Source organism: Thermothelomyces thermophilus, chromosome 6 (assembly GCF_000226095.1).
Source record: "Thermothelomyces thermophilus ATCC 42464 chromosome 6, complete sequence".
NCBI classification, from domain to species: domain Eukaryota; kingdom Fungi; phylum Ascomycota; class Sordariomycetes; order Sordariales; family Chaetomiaceae; genus Thermothelomyces; species Thermothelomyces thermophilus.
Genome location: NC_016477.1, coordinates 3,860,925 through 3,885,928, shown reverse-complemented (window position 1 = coordinate 3,885,928; position 25,004 = coordinate 3,860,925). Strand labels below are relative to the sequence as shown.

At 52.9% G+C, this 25,004-nt stretch overlaps 7 protein-coding genes across 7 annotated transcripts; 4 read left to right on the top strand and 3 right to left on the bottom strand.

Annotated features, from left to right (window-relative positions):
* Positions 1–837: 837 nt before the first annotated feature.
* MYCTH_2113155 (uncharacterized protein) lies at positions 838–2,470 on the bottom strand (the record flags this gene model as incomplete). Its single annotated transcript, XM_003666401.1, has 2 exons — positions 838–2,196; positions 2,270–2,470. The coding sequence occupies 2 exons, from the start codon at positions 2,468–2,470 to the stop codon at positions 838–840; spliced, it is 1,560 nt and encodes a 519-aa protein (XP_003666449.1).
* Positions 2,471–7,618: 5,148 nt separating this feature from the next.
* On the bottom strand, positions 7,619–8,699 carry MYCTH_90594 (polysaccharide lyase family 1 protein; the record flags this gene model as incomplete). The annotated part of the gene is made up of 3 exons (XM_003666400.1): positions 7,619–8,124; positions 8,187–8,264; positions 8,348–8,699. The coding sequence occupies 3 exons, from the start codon at positions 8,697–8,699 to the stop codon at positions 7,619–7,621; spliced, it is 936 nt and encodes a 311-aa protein (XP_003666448.1).
* A 910-nt stretch (positions 8,700–9,609) lies between these two features.
* On the top strand, positions 9,610–10,873 carry MYCTH_40891 (carbohydrate esterase family 8 protein; the record flags this gene model as incomplete). The annotated part of the gene is made up of 5 exons (XM_003666399.1): positions 9,610–9,896; positions 9,957–10,374; positions 10,452–10,600; positions 10,668–10,723; positions 10,788–10,873. 5 exons carry the CDS (start codon positions 9,610–9,612, stop codon positions 10,871–10,873), a joined length of 996 nt encoding a protein of 331 aa, XP_003666447.1.
* Positions 10,874–14,428: 3,555 nt separating this feature from the next.
* MYCTH_2311140 (uncharacterized protein) lies at positions 14,429–16,684 on the top strand. The gene is made up of 4 exons (XM_003666398.1): positions 14,429–14,746; positions 14,815–14,981; positions 15,047–15,232; positions 15,302–16,684. Exon 4 carries the CDS (start codon positions 15,608–15,610, stop codon positions 16,451–16,453), a length of 846 nt encoding a protein of 281 aa, XP_003666446.1. The 5' UTR covers positions 14,429–14,746; positions 14,815–14,981; positions 15,047–15,232; positions 15,302–15,607; the 3' UTR covers positions 16,454–16,684.
* An 883-nt stretch (positions 16,685–17,567) lies between these two features.
* On the bottom strand, positions 17,568–18,207 carry MYCTH_2130352 (uncharacterized protein; the record flags this gene model as incomplete). The annotated part of the gene is made up of 3 exons (XM_003666397.1): positions 17,568–17,838; positions 17,892–18,069; positions 18,189–18,207. The coding sequence occupies 3 exons, from the start codon at positions 18,205–18,207 to the stop codon at positions 17,568–17,570; spliced, it is 468 nt and encodes a 155-aa protein (XP_003666445.1).
* Positions 18,208–18,307: 100 nt separating this feature from the next.
* Positions 18,308–18,770, top strand: MYCTH_2311136 (uncharacterized protein). Its single transcript, XM_003666396.1, has one exon. The coding sequence runs from the start codon at positions 18,319–18,321 to the stop codon at positions 18,679–18,681; it is 363 nt and encodes a 120-aa protein (XP_003666444.1). The 5' UTR covers positions 18,308–18,318; the 3' UTR covers positions 18,682–18,770.
* A 2,310-nt stretch (positions 18,771–21,080) lies between these two features.
* MYCTH_110061 (glycoside hydrolase family 16 protein) lies at positions 21,081–23,305 on the top strand. The gene is made up of 2 exons (XM_003666395.1): positions 21,081–21,992; positions 22,069–23,305. Exons 1-2 carry the CDS (start codon positions 21,472–21,474, stop codon positions 23,003–23,005), a joined length of 1,458 nt encoding a protein of 485 aa, XP_003666443.1. The 5' UTR covers positions 21,081–21,471; the 3' UTR covers positions 23,006–23,305.
* The last annotated feature ends 1,699 nt before the right edge of the window (positions 23,306–25,004 follow it).

Here is a 25,004-nt window from a genome sequence, read left to right as displayed (position 1 = left end):
ACCAAGCATGAGGTACTCGCCTGTGAAACGAAGCCTTACTAATTCGCGCTTATAGAGTATACACTCTTTTCTTCTTGTATAGTTATATTTCGTCGTGGATTTTTCCAGAAGCACACGCTTACCTAGTACGACATCAATATATAGAGACACGGTAAGCTTCCTGAGAGGGTCTCTCCTATTCTGCTTCTCACGTGGCTTGAATGTGGTGGAACTCGGACGAGGAAAAACAGATGATATTTGAGCTCTTGCTCCATAAGTGGTGATTTGGCTCCGCTTTTGCCTCGTGGTTAAGGTGGGGCTTCCGACGGGACGATCATGATCAATATAACCCTGAAGAACGGCACCAGGGAGACTCGCAGCCTTAATGGAATCGGCACTGCCAAGTGCCTATTCGCGCTCGTTATAGCGCCTGTCTCCTCCACGAAGGATGTAGGGCGTTCTAATTATCAGAGCACAAGCACAAGAAAAAAAAAATACAAACCTCCTTATCGTCCCGACTGCAAACCATCGGAAGCGGGCTCATACCGCACGCTCGTCTAGCGGCAAAGATGTTTTGCCGGACGGCCTTACCCGCGCTATCTGACAGGCAGCTGTCGAAGGCATTGCGGTCGTAACTACGATGTCTATGTGAACAGATAAGATGCAGTTTGGACTGCTCGTTCGGTGAATGTACATGAGTATGCGATCGACTTCGGCAGGCAAGCAAAGTGGTAGTGAAGGTCCGAGATCCGTGCCACACACTTAAATAGTTCTCAAGGCCTCAGAGTCGATCCTAAAAACCCAAGTTGCCTGTTGAGACCCTCGGAGATTATCAGAAACTGCAGCGTATTTATGTTACTACTCCGGTGAGAACCAATCCGACTGATGACGAAAGACGCGAACTGCCGGTGGATCGGACTTTGTGAGCAGCTCCGTGCCATCGAGATAAGAGGCGTCCGATATGACCGAAGCGTTGGGGCCTTTGTATGGTTCGCGTACTAGGACGTCGTCATGGGCGAAGATGGCCAGGCTGCCCAGGAAAGCTAGATAACTTGGATCTGTGGAGTTGTCAAAACTGCTAGACAACAGCCGGAGACCCAGGTGTCGTCGCAGAAAGTACTCGAAGAATTTGTTGGCAAGGGGCGCAACGGGAGAGCCGGCCGCTTGGTTGTTGTCATGAAGATTCCAGTTTGGCCGCCCAGAGCAGCCGCGGATCCAGGGGAAGAAAATAGCGGTGCTCGAGCCCCAGACGTTAACGGGTCTTAGCATGTTCTCGCGATTGTGATCGACGATGGGCTCAAGCTCGTACCGGGTTGCGTCTTGCGCCGGGATGTAGGCCAAGCGGGCGAAGGGGTTCGGCGCACCCTCAGGGTCCAAGTCACCCGAGTCTACTTCCTCCGTTTGGAATACGCCAAAGAATACAGCTCGCGCTGCCGTACTAGCGGTTCCAGACCTGTCCTCCCGATTCTTGTCGGCGCTGAAAGGCCCATTACCAGCGTCGTGAGCCGGGCGCTGACGGCTCACAGATCGGCCGAGGTGTTCTCGGACCCAGAGCATCTGCATGATTTCCCAGGCAACGAAGTGGGCGTCGGAATGGTTGCCACCCTCGACTGCGGTTACCGGACAGCTAACGCGGTTTTTGCAATACAGCGCTCGCCCATAACCCTCGTCGAACCGCTTCGCCATTGCCTCTCGCCCTTTCCTGTCAGATAGAATGGTCTCGAGGAGCCAGGAGCCGAGGGTGCCAAAGACATCCTCCTCTGCCGCAGGTGCCGGATTCATATTGCAAACGGCAAACTGCTCAAGGAACTCGAGCTGCCTTTCCGAGAGCTGACCCCTGGTCGTGCTTGTGACTATTAGCTCGAGGCCGGGCCGCGACTTGGCGGCGAAAAGCGGCTCGATATAAGCTCCGGCTAGGGCAGCAGCAGAGATAAGGACTCTGTAAATTGCTTTGTGCACTCGAGCCTGCCATTCCCGCCCTTTGACTACCAGGGGATAATCAGGTAACCATCTCAGAAACGTAACACCCGGGGTAAATGGGTTCGTCCTTCGGATGGCGAGCTCCAAGACGCTGACCAGCCGAGAGAGAGCAAGAGCCGCCTGCAGCTCCGGGATGGTGGGCCTGCGGCGGCTCCTGCTCAGCTCTCCGGGAGAGAATCGCAGGGGCGGCAGCACGCCGCGGCGTTCTGCGTCGGCAACCAGCTCCGTCATGCGGACCTGTTTGTTTAGAGAGGAGGAATTAGTGCTTGTATTCACCTAAATCAATCAATCAATGGTGGTAATCACCCACCGCGATCAAGGCCTCCTCCAAGCACGGGGTCTCGCCATCTAGCTCTGACCAGAGATGATCCACCGCGTGAGCGCGGCCGATGTGGTGCATGGCGCGGCATGTAGAAGTGAGAGCCAGGACATCCCTAAGGCTCTCGCAGGCCTCAACGATGAGGATCACGAGCTCCGGCGGCCCGTCGCCAGCGAGAAGGTGAGGGGCCATTGTTGGCAGGGAAGTGGTATTTTATACAGTACTGTTTCAGGGTCCAGCAGCGGGGCAGCACGAGAGAACTTGACGACTCTACGTTGAAAGCTGCGATGTAACAAAAACCGCTCAGCGAAAATCAAGCTAATTACCCCACCGTGCAAATCCAGTAGTTCCATTTGCCGCCTTGAAAGAACGATACATTGACGAATAGTAATTTAGAAGATGCTTAAAGCACAGCTATTACCTAATGATTGGCGAGAACAGAACATCTTATCTAAATGTGAATCAAAGGAGGTATACTCACCTCTGTGAGTTGTTCAACAAAATTTGAGAACTAATTCTATGACTCTGAGGTAGCCGAGCACGCATAGACTCCGGTTAAATACTTTGTAGCTAGAACAGTTCAGATTTTGCAATGTATTATCATGCGTTCCTACGTTCATCTTGGAGCCAATATTTCCAGAGCAGTGGCTGAGCATGTCGGTAATCAACGCGAGCTACCCGGGACCTTGAAACAGGCATAACTTGCAACAGTTGCCCCCAAATCGGCCAAGCATCTTAGACTGATTCTTGCTTCTTGGAAACCGTCTCGACCGTGGCAGACTCTGGCTTTTTATCGTCGGCGAGAGGGGGTGCCACAGCGGAGAGCTCCATGTCTAATTATGAGCCCCGTGCCCTTTGCCACATGGTCGACGTCGCCGAACAAGGCGTTGGATCAATAGATCAGTGCAACGCTCGAGTTGGGTCGGACCGCAGACTGTCAAGATTACTGCTTAATTACCATCTTCCAGTCCCAGTGACCCAGGTTCGTCCGGTTCCTAGCACATGCAAAATTGATCCAATACGCGATGAAAGATCCCACTGAAAAAAAACATCTGCCAGAAGGAGAGGACCTTTCCTCGGATGTCGGACGCGGTAACTTCGCCGATGTAAATGGGACCAGCAGCTAAAGCGGAAAGACAGGTACGCGAGTCAGGCACTTGACAGTGACCTTTACCGACAGCTGACACTGGCTGCCGTACAGCCTCAGATGCCCTGGTCGCTCCGTCAAGGAGTAGCACTTCTTAATCGGCGTGTCTTTGCTGCCCGTCAGCTACGAATCAGCTTCTGGTGGATCCATGAGTATTGTTACAGTACGGATGTCGCAACCAAAAGAACTGGCTCACCGCCTTTGTGCGCGAGCCATGCAAGGTCGCTAAAGTTTTAGAAGGTATCTTCACTAACAATCGGCCACAGTACCTAGGCTTTAGTGGCTATAGTGCTTTGCCCCACTGTACTTTATGTTGCTTTTAGCGGATTCATTCTGCCGGTCAAATTTGGCGGTGAGCCAGTTCTTTTGGTAGCGACATCCGTATATGACTGCCAGTGGGTCAGATCTGACTGACCCACCAACAGGGATAACGAGCCAGGGTGTTGACATGTATTTAGACAGCATCTCTGAGTGCCTCTGGCACTTAGAACAATCAACGCTTTTATCACCTACTTCTGCAGACCGTAACAGTTGGTCCAGGAGTGCCGCCCACGGCGCGAATACCGCTGTGGTGTCGTACCTGTTTGCAGCCTTTCAGAGCTGTACTGATTGCAGCCACCGAGCTGTAGCAAGTATACTGCTCTTCGCCGAGTTCGGTTCAATGAAATGTGTGTGCCGGACGATGGTTTTCTCGGTTATTGCAAACCCGCGTCAGACAATCTGAGGAGGGCCACCGCCGTGAGATATCATGCCGTCCAAAAATGACTGACACAGCACACTCCAAAAGTATAATCCCATCCTTGCGTTAGCTGTACTGTGATAGTTACTCTTTGCGTTGTTTCTGTCTAATTATTCAACTCGACTCCAAATGTACGAAACTAAGTGATGTACAGTATATCCCTGACCCTGACCACCGCAACCCCCTATTTCCAGACAACGCTCTGCTCTCTGACCTTATCAGCCTAACCGCCACACTTTGTCATCCTAAGATTGAAGCTGGGGCCATGAGCTCAAGATTAGAATTCTTCGTTGTCTATCCACAACATAGCAATATAACGATACCTCTTCCACGGAAAAAAACTTGGGTTGCACATCTGGTTGCCTAAAATCCTTTCCTCTTCATTAAGAACATAGTAAATCTTTGCAATGCAAAGACCGTCTAATAGCCCGACTCATCCTTTCTTCGTGTCCTTCTACTATAATCACCAACTTAGACACCAATGTCCGCCTTAGGGCCAGCGAAATAGGGGACGTCGATAGAGATATTATAAGGATTAGCAAGAGTATAGTTATAGAACTTAGAAGCCTAGAAGACGGTATTACCTTTGACGTCAAGATAGATCTCGCTATCGTACCTCTTAAACTTAACCTAGCTAGTCTTAATACAACCCTATAGACTAGTAACAATAAGGTCAAAGACATCCTTATAGTAGCTATTCTCGATAAGCAGCTTAGAGTTTCCCCTAGAGTAGGTACTATAGCCTATAATATTACAAAAGTAATTATTATATAGGTAGCCATATTTAATTACATTACTACTCAGGTTATATACGTTTGTCAAGTAAAGGAAGTTATTATTAATAGTTACCTTAATAACTATATTAAAGGTTTATCTAATTCTAAATACCTTATTATACTTCTTAATAATATTTTTAGATATAGTTATATAATTAGTATTATAGTATAGATTAATTAGGCTGTCTCCTATTTTGGTAAGCTAAGGATTAGAAGGGATACTATAGTTAATATAAAAGTCCCTTTTTTTAACTCTAGAACTAAATAAATAAGGCCAGAGTAATAAGAGAGCTATTAATAATTACTTATATAGTTCCTATTAATCTAGATATTTGTCGAATTAGTAACCTAGATAGTATTATAGTTACCTACCTTACTAGCCTAGTTATCCTTGTTATAAGTACTATAGATCTTAAGGTTATAGATAATAATATTCTTCTAGCTATTAATATTAAGGCTACCCCCCTTGATACTAAGATTTAGCGCTAACGCTAATAATTGTTTTATAGCTCTTGATAGGTACTTTAAAGCCAAATGGCTTTACCTTAAGCATTCTGTCGATATAGATAATAAGGGGCTTAGCCTTGGCTATATACTAGATTAAGTCTTTATACTTCTTGGCTGTTACGATATAGCCGCCTTTGCTACCGGTAGTACTACTATTAAGAGAGGTAAAGCTATATACTTCTATATTATATTTAGTATAAGTCTAGGTATCTATAAGTGTAAATCCTACGAAAACATAGGCAAGTAGTATAGTACTAAATGTAGAATTAATATATATAATAAAGGCAATAAGACTTAGAAGTAAGATTATACTAGTAATAATAAGGTTAAAGATATCTTTATAATAGCTATTCTTAATAAGTAGTTTAAAGTTTCCTTTAAAGTAAGTACTATAGCCTATAATATTATAAAAGTAATTATTATATAGGTAGCTATATTTAATTATATTATTACTTAGGTTATATATATTTATTAAGTAAAAGAAGTTATTATTAATAGTTACCTTAATAATTATATTAGAGGTCTATCTAATCCTAAATACCTTATTATACTTCTTAATAATATTCTTAAATATAATTATATAATTAATATTATAATATAGATCGATTAGACTATTTCCTATTTTAGTAAGCTAAAGATTAAAAGAGATACTATAGTTAATATAAAAGTCCCTTTTTTCAACTTTAGAACTAAATAAATAAGGCTAGAGTAATAAGAAAGCTATTAATAATTACTTATATAGTTCCTATTAATCTAGATATTTATCAAATTATTAACCTAGATAATATTATAATTACCTACCTTATTAGCCTAATTATCCTTATTATAGATACTATAGATCTTAAGGTTATAGATAATAATATTCTTCTAGCTATTAATATTAAGGCTGCCTCCCTTAATACCGAGATTTAGCGCTAACGCTAATAATTGTTTTATAGCTCTTGACGGGCACTTTAAAGCTAAATGGCTTTGCCTTAAGTATTCCGTCGACGTAGATAATAAGGGGCTTAGCCTCGGCCGTATACCAGATTAAGTCTTCGTACTTCTTAGCCGTCACGATACGGCCGCCTTTGCCGCTGGTGGTGCCGCCATTGAGAGAGGCGAAGCTATACGCTTCTATATCGTAGTTGGCGTAAGTCTAGGCGTCTGCGAGCGTAAATCCTGCGAAAACGCGGGCGAGCAGCATAGTACCGAACGTGGGATTGATGTATATGGTGAAGGTGACGAGACCTAGAAGTGAGATCGTATAGAATATTAACTGGACACGTCGTGATGAGACAGTGGAGGTGGCAAAAGGCTATCGTGTTCCGGACGGTGTCTTGGAGGGCAGATCGCTTCCTTGCTATATACGGCATGCTTGTGAAGCTGGGGCGCTCGATCCAGATCCTTGGTCTCTAACCTACGACCCCAAAAGCTGCTACCACGGAGGCTGGTGCCAAGGCGCGCAGTGGGTGAAGCAAAGTTGAAAAAAACAAGGGGACTGATCATTTAACTGCGATATTCCACCAATAATGCAATCGACCGCTGAAAAGCGTGCACTTGGGGCGCCTTTCTACACGACTTCTGGACGAAGGCAGATCTGCCGACTGGACAAAAATACTTTCGAGCAGTGGAAGCAGGGGAAGCAATGGAAGCGCCGCAGACAGGAGGTCCCGGGAGTCCCCTGGCTACTAGGTAAAGACTCCACCAAAGACGACATCTACATTGCGAACTGGGCAAGCAAATAAGCTGCGGCGCAAAGGGCAGAGGGGTTGGCCCGGCACATCTTATTTGCTTGCCCAGTTTGCGATGTGGCTGTTAAAGCTGTGCTTCACACTTAGGGTAATGCTCCGGCAAAGCAATCATGCACCAGTCAGGGGTACGGACTACTTTGCGTTACCAGCGTCTCGGGCCAGGCAATTCGAAACGGGGCGGTTCAGTCCCGGGATGCAAGCGCCCGTTAAGACTTTGACTTTATTAATGCCACCAACCGCTCACCGGCCAATGGCTGACTCGGCTTCCCGACTAGTCCCTAGATTTCCCATCTGTCATCTCCTGCTTCCGTTAAGACAGGAGTACTAAACTCCGGGAGACTCCGAGCCTGACTTAGACCCAGTAGCGTTGCTAAAAACAGACCTGATCCAGAAGTCACCCTGTCGTAGTTCCCCTCCAAACTTGGCAGGCGCCTCAGCCTAGGTGCATACATCAGCCTTGGGACCAGCGTTTGCGAGAACGATGCTAGGCACGTCGGCGGTAGCGTTGAGCTTGTACGAATAGAAGTTGGCCGGGTCGAACGAGACGCCGATGTCTTTGGCAATGGTGCCGCTGGTGCCGTCGTAAATGTTGCCGATAGCCGTCAGCGTGGCCTCCGAATCTGCGGTGAGCGGATTCTTGCAGTCCTCAAAATATACGTTCTCGATGCGCGCGTTGGTCGCACCGCGGGCATAGTGGCCGTAACTCTTGCAGCCCCGCAGGTAATTGTTGTACATGTGGGCGTAAAGCATGTTGTCCGCGCTGGGATTCCGCTGCGTTGTTCCGTCGAAGTAGACGTGGTGGATCGTCCCCTTGGTCACGACGTTGTCGGTCCAGCCGATACCGAATGCCTTGTTGACGCCCTTGATCCACGAGTTGGATACGGTCCAGTAGTCCGAATCCTTGCGCAGGTCGATGCCTCCGTCGCCGATGGTTTCGAAGATGCCTGATGTACCGTCAACACACTCCAGTAATTAAGCGAAAAGAACACGGGCGGGCGAAACTCACAGTGGTCGATCCAGATGTTGGTAGAGGTATCAACCTGGATTCCGTCCCAGTCCAGTTCCTCGCCACCATCGGTGTTGCCTAAGGAAGGTAATTACAGAATGATCAGCATCCGTATAACCGCAGGAACTCGTTGCAAGTGATGCAATGCAAACTGCACCCACCAATTCGCAGGTTGCGAATAATAACGTTGCGCCTGTTGATGATCCGGAAGCCTCCCCCAGAAATCTGAGCAGTCGCGCCAATACCGACGATGGTCTTGTCGTTGGCTACATCAACCTCGGTCCCTTTGGGCGAGATGTTGATCTTGCCCGACACTTTGATCACATACTTTCCACTCGCTTTGGCGTACTTCTCGAGGTCTGCTTGATTGTTGACAGTCACTACAGTGCCACCGTTGCCGCCAGTGGTACCGCCGTTCAGCGCAGCAAAACCGTCCGCGTTGTCCTGGCACCCAGCCCAGGCGAGGCCCGCAAGCCGAAGGAGCGGGAGAACGAGAGAGATAGAGAACTTCATTTCCGGGCGTTTCTTAATTATCGGGTGGAAGCACGTGAAAACCTTGCTGACGCTGCTGATCCTCTTCACCGCGCCAAAGCTGATGATTGCCCTCTTATGTATGATTTGCCAAGCTAGATCTGGGATCTATTGCATTTCATGATGCTCCGTCCTTATATTTCGCAAATACCACCCTCTCGGACGGCGCATACCGTGATCGGATAGATCTGCCACGAAATGCGCTCGCAGACACGAAAGCAGACACCTCAAAGGTGGGCTGGAGTTGACTCCGAAAATCGTGCCACACGTCTCGGCACCGCCAGGGCTGCTTGCCTGTTGCGCCGACCCGGATGTATGCCCCTTGATTTGCCGCTATGGAAGTGGTTTTTCCGCCGTTGGCCTGTTACTGACGCGCCTCTTTCCACCAATCCGCCGTTGGCGCAGCGCGTGCTGCTCGGCTAAGAGACCTGACCCTTGAAACAGGGGATGGCTCCTGAGGTTGTCGATTTTTTTTTTCCACGAAACTCCGCTCCCTGCACTCTGTTCATCAATCTTCAAACTCTTGCAAGGTGTTCATGGAGGCATGGACCGGATAATATTTACGCAACCTCTAAGGATCAAGCGCATGGATTATGATAGGAGCGGCAGCATTCTCTCTCCCAAACCACGGAGGTGCCCTACGCGGTCTACCGCAAACAGACATCTAATTAATGGCACTCCACGACCTGGTCTTATTGGTCAACCTTCAGGTGCTCTCCGAACAACCCCCCCCCCCCCCCCCCAAAAAAAAAAAAAATACTGGGGGGCCTTATACGTTATATATATCAAAGCCTGTGAATCTTCTACCAGCTTCTCAGCATGGACATGTTGAATGCCTAGCAGACGGAAATCCCATCAGTAATATACTTAGTCTTCTGGAAACTTGCTCGTCATGAGGCTATCCCTTTGCAGGTTGGCATCGGCGGTGCTATCCCTGACCTTTGTGGGCGATGCTTTGCCTGGTGCTTCTGCGCAGGCCGCGAGCCGGACCACTCCGCCGAGCGGATGTCTGTCAGTAGGAAGCGGCAGGCAGTACAGCACCATCACGGAAGCGATAACTGCCTTGGGTTCTGGCACTTCAGCTGCCTGCATTTTCATCTACCCGGGAACCTACAACGTTGCTGATGGTGTTTCGATCAAGTACAAGGGCCCGCTGACACTGTATGGGTCAACCTCGGAGTGAGTACTTACATAATAACTGCCAAATGCCGTATTCACCACTATTAATCACCATGGCAGTACCAGCAAGCAGAGCGCCAACCAGGTGACCTTTACCAGGAACAAGGGTTCGGCCGATGCTGGGAGCCTGGACGCGTCTGCCACGTTCAACATCGTGAGCAGCAACTTCCGGGCGTACAACATCAACTTTCGTAACACATACGGCACGCAGGGCCAGGCCGTGGCCGTGGCCGCCAACGGCGACAAGCAGGCCTACTATGCGTGCGGTTTCTACGGCTACCAGGACACGCTGTACGCCAAGAGCGGTCGCCAGTACTACTCCAACTGCTACATCGAGGGCGCCGTCGACTTCATCTTTGGCGCCGCGGCTGCCTGGTTTGGCGAGTGTACCGTTGCCTCCAACGGCGGCGGGTACATCACCGCTAACTCTCGCTCCACTACGGCTGATACTACCTGGTATGCTTTTGATCACAGTACTGTAAGTTCACCGTCCAAAGCAAGTCCAACGCTCCGTGCCCACAACTATTAACGATTGTCCCGCTTCGCTATTATCAGATCCGGGCGGCTGCCGGAATTAGCTTGGCCGGCAAAGTGTTCCTCGGCCGACCGTGGCGCGTACTTGCCCGCGTTATCTTCCAAAATTCCGAGTTGACCGACGTCGTGCACCCTGAGGGCTGGACCACAATGGCTGCAGGAGCTACTCCGTAAGTGATTCTCTATCCGCGACTTCTGGTGACCCAGATGCTGACAAATATGGCGAAACTCTTGCAGCGAGTTCCGGGAGTTCCAAAACACTGGTGCAGGATCTAACACATCCCAGAGAAAGTGTAAGTGAATGTATCTTCTACTCTAGAGGGCACTGAATTGCTAACGCTCTTGGTGTGTATGCAGGGCTCACTTTCCCAACGACTGCTGGTGTCACTAAGACCCAGCTCTGGGGCAGTGACTGGAAGACTTGGATAGATACTGCATGGTGAGAGGACGTGTCCAAGGTTGGCAATCAGCACCTCAAATCAACGGACATAATTAATCTTTGAAAACCTGGCAGGTAGGGGATCTGTACTGGAATGAATTGTAGGTGTTGAGATTCAAGGGATGATCCGTCATTTCCCGGCCACCACACATATCACATTAGCTTTTAACTTGCAACATAGCTCCCAGAGTCATCACCATATTAAACACGGCATATTCCGAGTCTATTTACAAAGAGGGGAGAGCACAAAATATTAGGGCAATTACCCTGGAAACGCCGATATAGATGGGGGAGAATAATCGTGACGGGACCAAGTAGCTGCAGGCCCTCAAGAGTTGCGTAACAGAGCCAATGAGTAGAATCAGTTTTCACACTGCGCAGTGTATTTCCAGCTGGTCCAGCTCGGAGAAGGGAGCCCCGACTTGGTGGGGATCGGGCTTTAGTGTAATAGAACTTCGGGGATTTCTAACCACCGCTGGTCAGTACACAAGTACCTAAAGGACTAGTCATTTGGAAGGTGGGTTTGCATTGTTTCCGGGAGAAATATTCTTTCAGAAGAAGCCATGATGCCCCTTCTGGCGGATAACGAAATGGATGGGGAAAAGCTGGGTCAAGCTCGCCAGCTCTACCTCTACCTACCTTACATGCTGAAGTGAGGTACCACCTTACACATCTCAACACTCGCTTTATTTTCTCAGGGCTCAGTTCGGGCTAACTATTCCGCTCTCACAAACAGCAACCGCGACAGTTTCAAGTTCTAATCTGCAGATAGTAAGTCTATTTCTCTATTCCCTATGACTTCATCTTACAGACCAGCCTACAAGAGCTAGCCTGTGGCACACAGTACCACGATATCCAATGAGTGACTCCCCCTGCCGGAACCTAAAACGGAGAACCGGCTCCCGTTAGGGAACTATAATCAGGATAGTAGGTTATAAGGCACTCTGGCCCACACCCCCCCACAGGCTACACGGCGGCCAAGCGTATAGGCTAGAATATTTTGCCATTCTAGTGGCTAGGGGCTGATTTGTTATAGGTTATTTTTTAATCGCCACCTCCAAGGCGCTAATATAAGCTAATGTGATATGATATAGTTAAGGTATTTTTTTAAACGCTACCTCTAAGGCGTACTACTCCAAATTGGAATCGAATAGGTTACCTCCTACTCTGTTATAGGTACGTAGACGTTTACGCCAAGGGCTCATAACCTGTCGGAACCCAAAACGGAGAACCGGCTCCCGTTAGGGAACCATGATCAGGATAGTAGGTTATAAGGCACTCTGGCCCACACCCCCAGAGACCAGCTCCCGCCCAGTTCGGCAAGACCGGCTTGCCGGAAACATGGGACACAACCCGTGTCTTGACAACGGCCACTTCGGAGGCGCCGGCTATGGCCGACCCCGAACAAGGCCTTTACCACCGGGTGTCCATGGGCTTGGAGCCGCCGCCGCCGCCTCTGCTAGGCGCCGCGCTGCCTCCGCGTGTACCTCCGCGAGGCGCCACGCTGCCTCCGCGTGTGCCTCCGCGTGACGCGCCGCCGCCTCTGCTAGGCGCCGCGCTGCCTCCGCGAGGCGCCACGTTGCCTCCGCGTGACGCGCCGCCGCCTCGCGGAGGCGCCACGCTGCCTGCCGCGCTGCCTCCGCGAGGCGGCGCGCCGCTCGAGTCGACATCCATAGCCGACAGCCAGTTCGACACTTCGTTAATCACCTTGGCATCGCCCTTGTGATCAATATTGGCATTGGCCACCATGAGGGCCTGACGCTCGATCGTGTCTTGGCACCGTTAGTCCGAGACTGAACCCGTGGAGGGTTATTGGTTACCGGGAGGCAGCACTTACCGGTGTCGGAGGGAAGGCTGATCACCCCCCTTCCGCAGAGCCGATCGAGGATGTACTTAACCCAGACGCGGCAGGTCTCTAGTGATTTGGCCAACAATGTCAGCCATCAATTTCTGTTTCGGGGGGGAGAAGGGAGGGATCCGAAGCAGCCACACTGTCTCGGGAGCAACGTGACTCTGGAGACGGCCGCAAAGGGGAATCAAAGAGCACAAAGCTGTGGCTTACATCGGGGCTCGGAGACAGGAGGCGGCATCCTTCCGGCCAAAGGTTCGACCTCGCGGATGCGATGGTCCATGTTCTGGACCGCCGTGGACGACAAGTTGCAAATCTTGAGGACCACCACCATTGTGCTGGAGGAGGTCGGGTCACTGACCGTGCGGTTCTCGTAAATGAGATGATCGAGCAAGATTCTGTTCGTGCGATCGAAATCCGTGGCATGGTACAGGGTACCCCCCGACGCGGAATTGCCGGTCGCAAAGAGGCCCCAGTGCTGTGATGAAATCATGACGGTCAGGAACGAACGACAGCTGCTGCTCAAATGCGATATCCGACTTACGTATCTGTTCTCGTTACCCTCAGTGCGAAGGTAGTTGAGGGTCAAGTAGAGAGTGTTAGACTCAAACTTCGGCGGCATGGTTGCGGGTGAGCGTAAGACGGCTGAATGGGATACTTTGCAAAGTTGGAGTCAAAACAAAACAAGAGATGAGGTGCAGATACGCAGAGCCGGCTGCCGATGAGGCGAGAATGTTTTGAACAATGAAGTAGATGCTGGTGATGGGTTGAAGAACGCCATAAACTCGGCGGTCCCCTAAATACTTCTGTCGGTAGGCACAAACAACCGTGGACCATCCAGCTTCAGCGTAAGGACGCCATCCCGCTGACGGTGGTCACCCGCGTCGGCCAATGGATCCTGAGACAGCTTGGATCACGTCTCCTGAGGTCGCCAACGAAGCAGCAGCAAACCCTTGCCGGGAGGCTGTTAGGCCCGTTGCCGGGTGGCCTGCGGCTTCCTGCGACGTGATGCATGGATAATTACGGATTACAGCAATCCTCAGTGCTAAAATAGGCGGCAGCTCCGAGTCGGACGATCCATTTCAACACCTTGTCTTGGCGATCTGTCGGAGCAGTCAGGTTCCGAGCGGGTCGTTGCCTACACCCGTAGGATCTGGTGACCCGGCACGCCTTCCTGACGCCTCCAACAGGCTGTGGCAGCCGTTAACGTTAGCTTGTTGCGGAAACATGGGGCTGTGGAGACCTGACGGTAGTTACGGCGGATCGCGCCAGGGGTACGGAGTAGTGTACGGATTAAGTGGGCTCGTTGCGGATTGCGGCATCGACGGTGCGAGGAAGGTAACTTAGACTTCACCCCGGCCCTCGCTGCTTCCCCGGGTCGGGCAATCGAGCACGGCGCCCCTAAATCCAGGAACACATGGATGCTTGAGAGTGCGAGGGCAACTTGTAACAAGCGAACCGTGGCAAAAGAGACAGCCGAGCGGTATAGAGCGCGGCACTCTCGCATGGCTACAACTGACCTGGCCAAGTGGCCGAGTGAACTAACTATTATTTTGGTGGTGATGCCATGTCGCTGGGGACCCACAATGTTTTTGTTGCCTGGAAAAACGCACGGTTGGGAAGGGTGAGCCGGGTGTAGGGTAGGTACTAACTAGAGTGGGGCGCCGCACAGCCGAGTCCAGGATGCGTTTACTCCGTAGTGGGTTACACATCGCTTCCTTCGCTTCCATTTGACGCTTGTACGGACTACATAGCTGTCACCTCGACGCCTCAACCCGCGCTTCTACGACACCCAACTTCCTCCGCATATCAACATGGCATTCGACGACACAGCCGACACTGACGAAGTGCATTCCGCCCTGTCCCTCATCGAAAGTGCGGGACTGCCACATCCTCTGGACTCGCTGCTGTCATGCTTTGTCAAAGACGCTGTGGACCCTCTCGTGGCAGCACGCTACGTGCATCGCGGCACCGCAGCCGATGGTGCCCCGGCCCTCGTAGCAGACTGGACATACATCATCGAGTCCAGTGAGTCCCGCGCATCCACCACTTACCACTTGGCTTGACCTTGACGGGCCGCCCTGACATTCCCCGAGTCACACAGGAAGCTGCCACTCCCCCACCACCAGATGCCGCTGCTCAGCAGAGCATATTCAAGCGCGACGCCAACAGGTGTTGCGTGACTGGGAAAGCCGCCCGTCTCTGGGATCCTCTGGTTGTGGCCCCCATCCTTCCCGTGCCTTCTGGCTGGAGCACAGACAAGGTGTGATTTTCTACTAGTGCTTTGCAGCTGTATGCGAACGAACAATGACTGACGTGCGTGCGCAGCCGCGCATCTTTGACATGCTGGGCGCTTTCTTTGGCCCTCCCTATCGTGACTGGTGGCTTTCCTACGCCCAGAATCCCGAGTTCACATCGCCTTACTCCAATCACTGGCTGGTCCGGAGGTCGGCACACCGTGCTTGGTCGCGTGGCCTTGTTTGCCTGAAGAGACTACAGTCATCAATGGTGGAGGTAAGTTGCCGCGGATCGAGCTTTGGCCTATTTGCTTCGCCTCCGTTGACTCTCGAACCCCGGTTCCAGTTCCAAGTTGAACATCCCCTTGTCAGGCCAGAAGAACCCCTCGAGATCGAGGGTTCCTATCCGCTCTTGGGCGACCACTCACGGTCGGGAATCGAGAAGGTAGACCCTCGCTTTGTCAGCACTCACGCCAGGCTCGCCCGGAGCATCAGGTTTGTCGAGATAGCCAAGTCACTGGGGGTCCGACCATCTGAGCCATCATCCAAACCGCGGCCACGTCGTCCAGCACCAGAACCAGAAACCAACCGCAAGACCAAATCCCTCTCTCCCCTGAACCTCGCAACCAGCGTCTTGCTCTCCACCTGGCTCATGTTTCCCTCCCGCCTCCGCGTAGCCGTCTACGACCTCCTCCGCAAGGTCGGCGCGCTCCTCTACGCCCAGCCCGACCACGCCACCGTCCACCGGCTGCCCTTCGGCCTCTACCTCAAACGCCAAACCGACCCGGCCGGCTCCCGCAACAAATTCGCCGCCCTCCAGCTCCTCCGCCGGCACACCACCGTCCCCGTCCCCAGACCCCTCGACGTCGCCCACAAGCCCGCCAGCCGCGCCGACCCCTTCTCCGTCGCGGAGACCTACCTCATGACCACCCGCGTCCCGGGCGTCCCGCTCTACCGCTGCCAGCACGTGCTCTCGGACGCCGACCTGGCGGACCTCGCGCGCCAGCTGGCCGCGCACCTCGCCCAGCTGCGCGCCGTGCCCCGGCCCATTCGCAGGATCAAGCCGTTTCCGGACGCGGTCATCTGCAACACGCTGGGCGAGGCCGTCCGGGACCCGCGCATCCGCGGCGGCGAGCCGGTCGGCCCCTTCGCGGACGAGGCCGCCTTCAGCCGGGAGCTGATGTTCCCGGAGGATCCGGCACGGCGGGGCCACCGCGTGGTGTTTACGCACGCGGATCTGAATCCGCGGAATATCCTCGTCGAGAGGAGGAGTGCTGGTGGGCATGGGCAGGGGGGATGGGTGGTGAGCGGGATTGTGGACTGGGAGAATTCCGGGTTTTACCCCGACTATTGGGACTGTACCAAGGCTTTTTTCGAGGGGTTTCGTTGGTCGAGGAGGTATAATGACATGGTGAGGGCGGTGTTTGCGGCGTTGGGGGACTACGAGAAGGAGTTGGAGGTAGAGAGGAGGAGTTGGGAGCTGGGGGATGGGATTTGATTCATGGCTGCTGATCACCTGTTAGATGATGAGTTGGTTGCCACCCAGGAAAGACTGGCCGCTCTGCAGATCGAAAACAAGGATCTCCGTGCAGAACGCAATCGCATGGTCTCCGAGCATGATCGGATCCTCTCTGAGCAGTCGGCCTCTCTGGAGCAGACAACTAGAGAGCTGAGGACCGCAAAACAGGAGCTCTCTCGCGCCCTTGCCGAGCAGCTGAAGCTCAGCAAGGATAAGGACCGTGAGCTGCAAGACAAGGACCGTGAACTACAAGACACAGACCGTGAGCTGCAGGAGAAGTCGCGCGAGCTGCAAGAGAAGGACCGTGACCTGCAATTCCTGAAAACCCACAACGAGGCACCCCCGGAAAGGGAGCTCAGCTTGGAGGATGCGGTCAATCAACGGGATGCCGATCTCCGAGAGGCAAGGGAGGAAAAAGAACGCGAGCTGGCAGTGCTCGCTCAGGAGAAGGATGACAAGCTTCGACAGGTACAGCAAAAGCTGGTCTCTCTCATCCAACAGAGAATGATAAGCTGCGTAACGCCGAGGAAGAGAAGGAGCGTGAGCTCGCATTGCGGTTCCAGACGATGGACGAGCTCCGGGAAGCAGAGAATTACAAGAGAGAGCTGGAAGCTTCTGTCGACAACAGAGATGCCGAAATCCTTGGGGTAAGGGTGGAGAATGCCAGGCTCAAGGCTGCTTTGGAAGCAGCGGAGGCGAGAGCCGTCCCACCGCAGCAATCTGATCACAGCGTGGCTGCAAGCACAGCAGCTGGTCACCGGCCGGCCCAGGGGCAGGATCGCAGGCACCGCGAAGTGGAAGCATCTGGGTCTTGGGTCCGTCGCGTGCAAGAGTGGCTGAAGAGGCTGGGGCCTCGGTTTTGAGTTCTTTCTATACATATCTTGTAAGGAGTGGGGTTGGAGAAAGCCAGGAGATCTCGCTAACCTGTACAATATCTCGTTTTCATCCCTTTTTTTTTCTTCCCCTTCTGTTTCCATTCTGTCTTTCCCGCTTGTTCTCGCAATTACGGACATGCAAAATGCAGGTTCCTCCGTGCTTGATGCCGTTTTACATGCAGAAATGCTCTGTCCCTGGACACATGAGCAGTCGACGATCAACACTTGACCATCAAGGCGAGCCCTGATTTCATAAACCGCAGACCAAACAGGATTAGGCCGACGGCACACAGCGTCACGCCTCCATACACCCAGAGGCCCGTCCAGTTCCGCGGCTCGACGGTCCCGAGAATTGCACCAGCACTCGGCCCAGCGAGCAGCAAGCCCAGCCCGCCGATGGCAAAGCCCTGGCCGGTGCGGGTGCCAATCATGGCCTTGTTCTCGGTCAGCACCCGGAAGCAGAGTGGGGGCAACGCAATGACAACACCGCTAAAGAAGCCCGTAACCACTGCCATGACGACCATGCCTGCCGCGTTTCGTACGGCGAGCAGGCAGAATATGACGACGCCAAAGGCAATGTGAGCGGCGCCATGGCGTTGAACACTCCGATGCGGTCCGAGAGCGCGTTGGGCAGGATGCGTCCCAGCGTCGAGCCGGCGTTGAAGATGGCGGCAATGTAAAACGCCAGCGACGTGTCGGTGAAGCCTCCTATATACGGCCCTGAAGAATGATCAACGTTGTCTGTTCCGCCGTCTGTCAAAGTCGATACTCCTGCTTCACAGCTTCGGCTCGGAGATATCAGCTCGGCGCTCTCTCAACATCCAATAACATCCAATGACATTCGCCGACGGACGTCATCTCCGCCGACTTTCGACCGCGGCGGAACTAAGAGGCGTAAGACTATTAACGACGCCTTCTATCACCCTTACGTCCCTCGGTCAACTTTTCACTTTCTCCGAGGAGCCGACCATGGCGGCACCTGCGCCCGACCTGGAACGGGAAATGCCCGCAAAGCGGAGGAGGGTGCGCAAGGGGACGCGGTCATGCTGGGAGTGCAAGCGGCGGAAGATCCGCTGCATGTTGCCAGCGCCCGGAGATGGCGCTTGTATCGGCTGCCACCATCGCGGTGTTGCTTGCGTGCCCCAGGATGTGCCCGAGGATCCGTTTCCGGTGAAGAAGGACAAGCGGCGGCTGGGCGAACGGCTTGCGCTGATTGAGCAGACTTTGATGAAGGACTTCCAAGTTCTTGCTGGCAATGGTATTGCTGGGCTAAGACAGACCGATGATCAAGTCGCTCTCAAGGTAATTAACATCCTTGGCCATCATGTCTAACCCTTTTACCTAATTGTCCCGCAGAATCCCAGAGACTCTATCTACCCTTGGTCCATATCTCCCCACGCCGAACGCGCAAGACATACCAGGGGTCACACACGCGGCGCCGGATGAAGTCGAAACAGAGACGGCCCGCCACCACTTACTTGCGGCCCTTCCGGCTCGGAACGACCTCGACATGCTGCTCAGGGAAAGCTGTAGACCATCCCGTTACACCGGTATCTCCAACACTCTACCGCACGGCGCCCTGACGCTCGAGAGACTTTCCGCGTCGTTTTCCGTACCCAAATATCCCCCGTGCCGACGCTCATCCCGTCGTTCTGGCTCGACTTATGATCATGCTTGCGATCACGCTGCAGACTCCGTCCGGAGAGAGGGCTGTCCAGGTTCTCTCGGAGCCGCCAGGCGTGCTTATGCGTCGCTTGGTGGCAGCTGCGAGGACGTGGGTCACGGCCAACGAAGACATGCACGGAAGCCTCGACTGTCTGGTATGCATTGTTTTGGAAGGCGTATACGAAATAAACTGCGGCAGTCTTCGGCGCGCTTGGGCTGTCTTTTGCAGGGCAATGACAGTGGCCTAACTAATGGACCTATACCGCTCCCCTATTCCGCCTATTCCACTCATCGACGCGTCGCTTGATGCTAAACCCCGGTTTGTGTGGTTTCAAATTGTCTACATGGACCGCTTTCTCAGTCTGCTGCTTAGTCTGCCTCAGGGCACTAGTGACGACGGCTTTAGGCGACCTATAAGCTAGAAAGTAGTAAAGGGAATCAGTTCTTAGAACCGATACTAATATGATCTAATGCCAAGGCTATTAACTGCTAGGATAGAATCATCCGTATATGGCCTGACGAATATCAAGAAGATTAAAGCTTGCTTCTGCCATACTATAATAATATAGTGTAAGTAAGTAAGCTTATATTAGGGTAGATAGTGATCTTAGCTAGTTCTAGATATATAGGAATAAATAAATATTAATTGCTAGAAGCTTAGGGAGGGGGTAAGGTAGGAGTTAATAGTAATAGAGGAGGGGCAAAGGGGGGGGAAAGAGTATATAGATTAATAAGCTACCTTTATATATAGTTATATATTATATAGGTAATGTAGCCTTAGGTAGTATATAATGCTTGCTATATATACTAGTAATTAGTCTATATATATAGATGTAGCTGGCTTGCCTAGTTCGGCGGAGGGACCAGGCGGGCGTGGTACCCAAGTACTTGGCATTAGGGTCCCTGGTTATCGTGTGGTCCGTAGGGTCCATCCCTTGGGAGATGCCAAAACCCCTTAAAAAAGGCGTGCGGCTGAAGCTGTCAGTTCGTCGCACTGCCTTGCGCCATTACATTTAACGCCGACGCCGGAATCGTCAAGCGCTAACTATCGACTGTTTGAGACAATGGTGGAAATGAATCAGCACAAACAGACAGACAGGCACGTGGAGCGGGGAACACAAGCGACACAAACGTCAGAGATTGTTTCAAGAAGCCCCTCAGACCCTCATGTATTGTATTTCTGGTATCGGACTGACGTTTTGTTACCGTATGTGTATGTACATGACGGTACGTTACATATCTTCATGTATGGTATCATCCCGGTGTTTTTTCGGTCCAAGTTCCAAGCTTCGTCGCTTCCCTGGCCCTATTCGGGTAAGCTTATCTATAGTTGACAGCGACTGAGCGCTGCCTTCGCAAGCGGTGGCCACGTATTTGCTGCTTTTCGGTTGATCAGACGGTGAAAATTCGTATGTGGACGGAGCAAGACTTTGCCCTTAGGCACAGAGTATTAACTGGTATCATCTGCACGGATGTATTCCGCAGTGTGCTGCATAGTACTCCGTAGTGTACTGCCGAGTGTGCTCGGAAACCGGTGTGAGTTAGGAGCTGGAAAAGTTGAAGAAACGGAGGGGAAGGTCCAGCAGCCCGCGGCGGGGTTCCTGCCGCCGACCCCTGGCTGGGCACGCTCGCTGTTTGCCGTGGCTGCTTAGCCCAGGAACAGGGCAAGGGCACGGCAAGGATCAGGGCTTCGTCGAGATCCGGGAAGGACCCGCTAGCCCACCCATCCCTGCCAGCGTTATCGCCCCGCTTGACGAAGCCTGCCAAGCGAGAACCCACCTACCGGATCGATGCGCTCGTGAATTGATGATTGTTGCAATAGACAACACGACGCTGCAGTGCAAGCAACCTGGTATGTACATACGAATTCCACTACGCCAGACGATGTGATGCCGGCGCATCGCCAAGACTGGGCCCCGTCACGTCGGGCGACGAGAGTCTGGAGTTCCAATGCAGCAGCACCACGCAGCTTCTTCCGTTGGAGCGTCCTCCACCTTCAGCTATCACCCCGCCGTGGCGCCGGGTCCCGACCTTTTTTCTGCCAGTACGTAACTGAAGGGCGAGAAGCGAAAAGGAAAACAAGACTGACCCTCGCCTTCAATTTTCTTTGGCTGATGAAACTGGACATACCAAAGATCACCTCCCTTGCTTGCTTTGGCTTCTGCACTTGAAGTGCCTCACCCTCGTTTTTGTTTCGGGCAGTTGTTGCAGTCGCATCAAGGCTTGTGTTGTTCTCGTTAGCGACGACCTTTCAGGGCCTCGTTGCATACGGAGCAGAGCACAGTTTCCCCCCATTCATTTGACAGTCGACGACGGTCATTATACAACGGCAGTTTCCACTGGCTCACAGAGCTTCCGACGACGACGACGCTTGTATTCTGGGACCACGCTTCCAGCGAGCAGCTGTCTGAGCTCAGGGATTACCACCACGGCGGCTAGTCCGCCTTATATCTTCCGATGGATAACAACAACGACTCCTTCGGCCGCCCGGCCACCAACAATATGCCCTCAATGGCATCCACCGCCGCTCCGACCCCTCAACGGCCCGGGACGCCCAACGAGTCTGTCGGGCGCAACCCCTTTGGCGACGGTGTCGAGTCGCAAGCGTCGCACCGGTCGTTCGGTCAGAACGGCAACCCCTTTGCCAGCCCTTCGTTCTCGCGGCCCCCTAGTAGCTTCGACTCGTCCTCGGCACTGGGCCGCTTCGAAGGCGGCGGCGCGCGTTACTTCCACTCGCGCCGCGTGCGCAAGGGCGAGATCGAGAAGCCATGGACCAAACAGTCCGACCCCAAGGAAAAATGGGTTACCATCCTGCCTATCATCGGCATCATCATCGGGTTGGGTATCTCGGGCTTCCTGGTGTGGGACGGCATCCGCAGCGTGGTCAAGCACAAGTACTGTCCCGTTCTCATAGAGGATTGGTCCCAAGGCTTCAACGAGAAGGTGTGGATGAAGGAGGTGCAGGTGAACGGGTTCGGGTACGTCTTCTCCCTTTCGACGACCGGAGGAACGACCGAGATGAAATGATGACCGAGACTGACAACATTTTCCCAGAAACGGCGAGTTTGAGCAAACCACGGGGGGCGACGAGAACGTGTTCATTGAGAACGGCAACCTCATCATCAGGGCGACACCTCGTGACGACGCGTTGATGCAACAGAACTACAAGATCGACCTCCTCAAGGACGGCACCTGCACGTCCACCAACCCGGCCAATTGCATCGCCGCCACTAATATCACGACCGGCAACTCGTCCATCGTGCCTCCAGTCCTCTCGGGCCGCATCAACACGCGGCGCGGTGCCTCCATCAAGTACGGCCGGGTCGAGGTGACGGCCAAGCTGCCCGCCGGCGACTGGCTCTGGCCGGCCATCTGGATGATGCCGGTCGACTCCAAGTACGGGCCGTGGCCGGCGTCGGGCGAGATCGACATCATGGAGTCGCGCGGCAACAACTACACCTACCCGCAGGGTGGCAACAACATCATGTCATCGGCGCTCCACTGGGGGCCGAACCCGGCCAACGACGCCTGGTGGCGCACCAACGTCAAGCGGCAGGCGCTGCACACAACCTACTCGGCCGGGTTCAACACGTTCGGGGTCGAGTGGTCGCAAAAGTACCTCTTCACCTACGTCAACTCGCGCCTGCTGCAGGTGCTCTACGTCAACTTCGACGTGCCCATGTGGTCGCGCGGCAACTTCCCCGTCCAGGACAGCAACGGGACGCGCATCGACGACATCTGGGGCCACACGGGCCGGCCGCAGACCCCCTTCGACCAGCCCTTCTACCTCATCCTGAACCTGGCCGTCGGCGGCACCAACGGCTGGTTCGAGGACAACGTCAACGGCAAGCCCTGGCTCGACCGCTCGCCCAACGCCCGCAAGGACTTCTGGCAGGCCAAGGACCGCTGGCTGCCCACCTGGACGCAGCCGCAGATGGAGGTGAGCAAGGTCGTAATGTTGCAGCAGTGCGACGGAGATGAGGATCTCTAGAGCAGAGTTTGGACAGGACAGCAAGACACGGATTTCTTTACACATTGTACACATTGTTCACATTGTTCACGTTTGGTGTTTGGGCGTAGATGGATGGGCACACATGTTTACTCTTGGTCACTTAGGTTATCTAATGTTTACTTTCTTTTTTTTTTCCTCCCTTCGACTAGGTGGAGCTGAAAGATGAGCGGAAACGGCCTGGTCTGATGCGATTGTTTTTTTTTTGAACAGCGGCACAAATGCAGACACTCAGTAGCGCTAATGCGGGCATGACGAATCAACATGACACCTTTGGCAGAGCAAGACAACATTCTAGGAGATCATGGAGCACTTCTTTGTGGCATAATCTCGAAGGGTTGTCTGTCGCGTCCTGAAACGCACTACGAAGGACAAAGCCCACTGCAGAGCGCCAGGCACAATACGGCGGCTTGTCTGCGGGATCTTCTGGCCGACGGCTAGAGCGGCGCTACTCGGCTCTGCTTGACATCTTGGGAATCCTTGGCACCCGCACCCGCACGCGCTAAGCGGTGAAGGTGTGGTGATTTTGGTAGAAGTGGCTGGAATCGGAAAGCCATGCGAAGCTGCGCCTTCCACTATCTACTCACGGACTTGGTGACGGCTCACTCTCCCGCTAACGATGCAGTCATCCCCTGAACCGCTCGAACTAGTTGGACGTTGTGGATCATTGCATTTTCACTATTACAGTGCGCTATTGGAGTCGAGCAGGTCCAACATAGCCGGCGCTAGAACATGTCGAGAATGCCGCCGAGCGATACGAGACCCGATCAAGATGTCCCCCCATTTCCTCTTCCACCCCCACCCGCGCGGCTGACTCTGCGTTAGCTGGCCTTCACAGTTCAAATTTCTTCGACACCATCGTCTCGAGCCTCGTAGAGGAAGGCCAGCTGTTTCACTTTATTGGCAAGCTCATCGATAATCTCTGCTGATGTTGCGCCCCTTAGCGTTGACGATTCTTGTCAGATCCTCTCGGCTTCGTCGAATGATGACGATAGTTTATCTCTCTGGTGATTATCTCTCTGGTGATTTTTATCTCTTGTCGTAGGCAGCCTACTACACTCAGGACCAAGATAGAGATTCCCCGTTATTGTGTCGGCACAAACGTCATCGATTTTGGCGATAAGCAAGTCGTCGTTGGCCGCCAAGAGACCCCTGCTGTCTTGGGGGATGTTGCTAAGATAGTCAGACAGCGAGACAGCAGTAGCGAGAGACACGGAACCGACACGAGGGGAGCACGCAAAGACAAAACACATCAGGTATGGTACAGTACTGTACATAGGTACTTCGTACTTTTTGCCGAACCGCCCAACCCGGGTTATTAGTCCTCCGTGTTCCGTAACCTGTCTTGTATGCTGGAGGCCGCGGAGGGAGTCAAACAATTCGTGATGAATAATGAGAAGATCGGGTGGTAGAGAAACCTGGGTTCGACTGGCGGTCGAGGCTGCCAGCGCATCATCCTCAGAACGGCCTCGAGCGTGCAGTGATGGTGGCACTCTCCTTGAACGGGAAGGTTCCATCAATGCCCGTTTACCCTGCCCTATCCCGCTCTTCGGGTGGGGTGGGGGGTTGGGCGGTTCATCCATCCACGTTCGAGGCCGATCCTGACCGTATCGGTTAGTTTGCGTGCAGACGCGATCTGATTGACAAGACAGATGGTGGGGATCGCTTCTGGTAAACTATTTTTGGCTGCCGCTGTGATGTTCCTGGGCGCACCAATGCCGGATTTCTCGTATTTCTCCGTCCTTCTGCAGAACCCTCCACCAACAAGGCTGTCAGCGGCCCAATCCCGCGTGGAGTGGCTTCAGTGCACAGAGTAATCCAGAGATTAATTGACTCCCCAAGGCAATGTCGTCGCAGATACTCTGGCGACAGGTCGCCGTGTTTTTCCTCGCGCTAGGGTACGAAGTGCGGACTGCGAATGGGTCGTACAAGATTGCTCAAATCGATATTTACAAAGTATGGTAATTTACCTGTGTGTTTC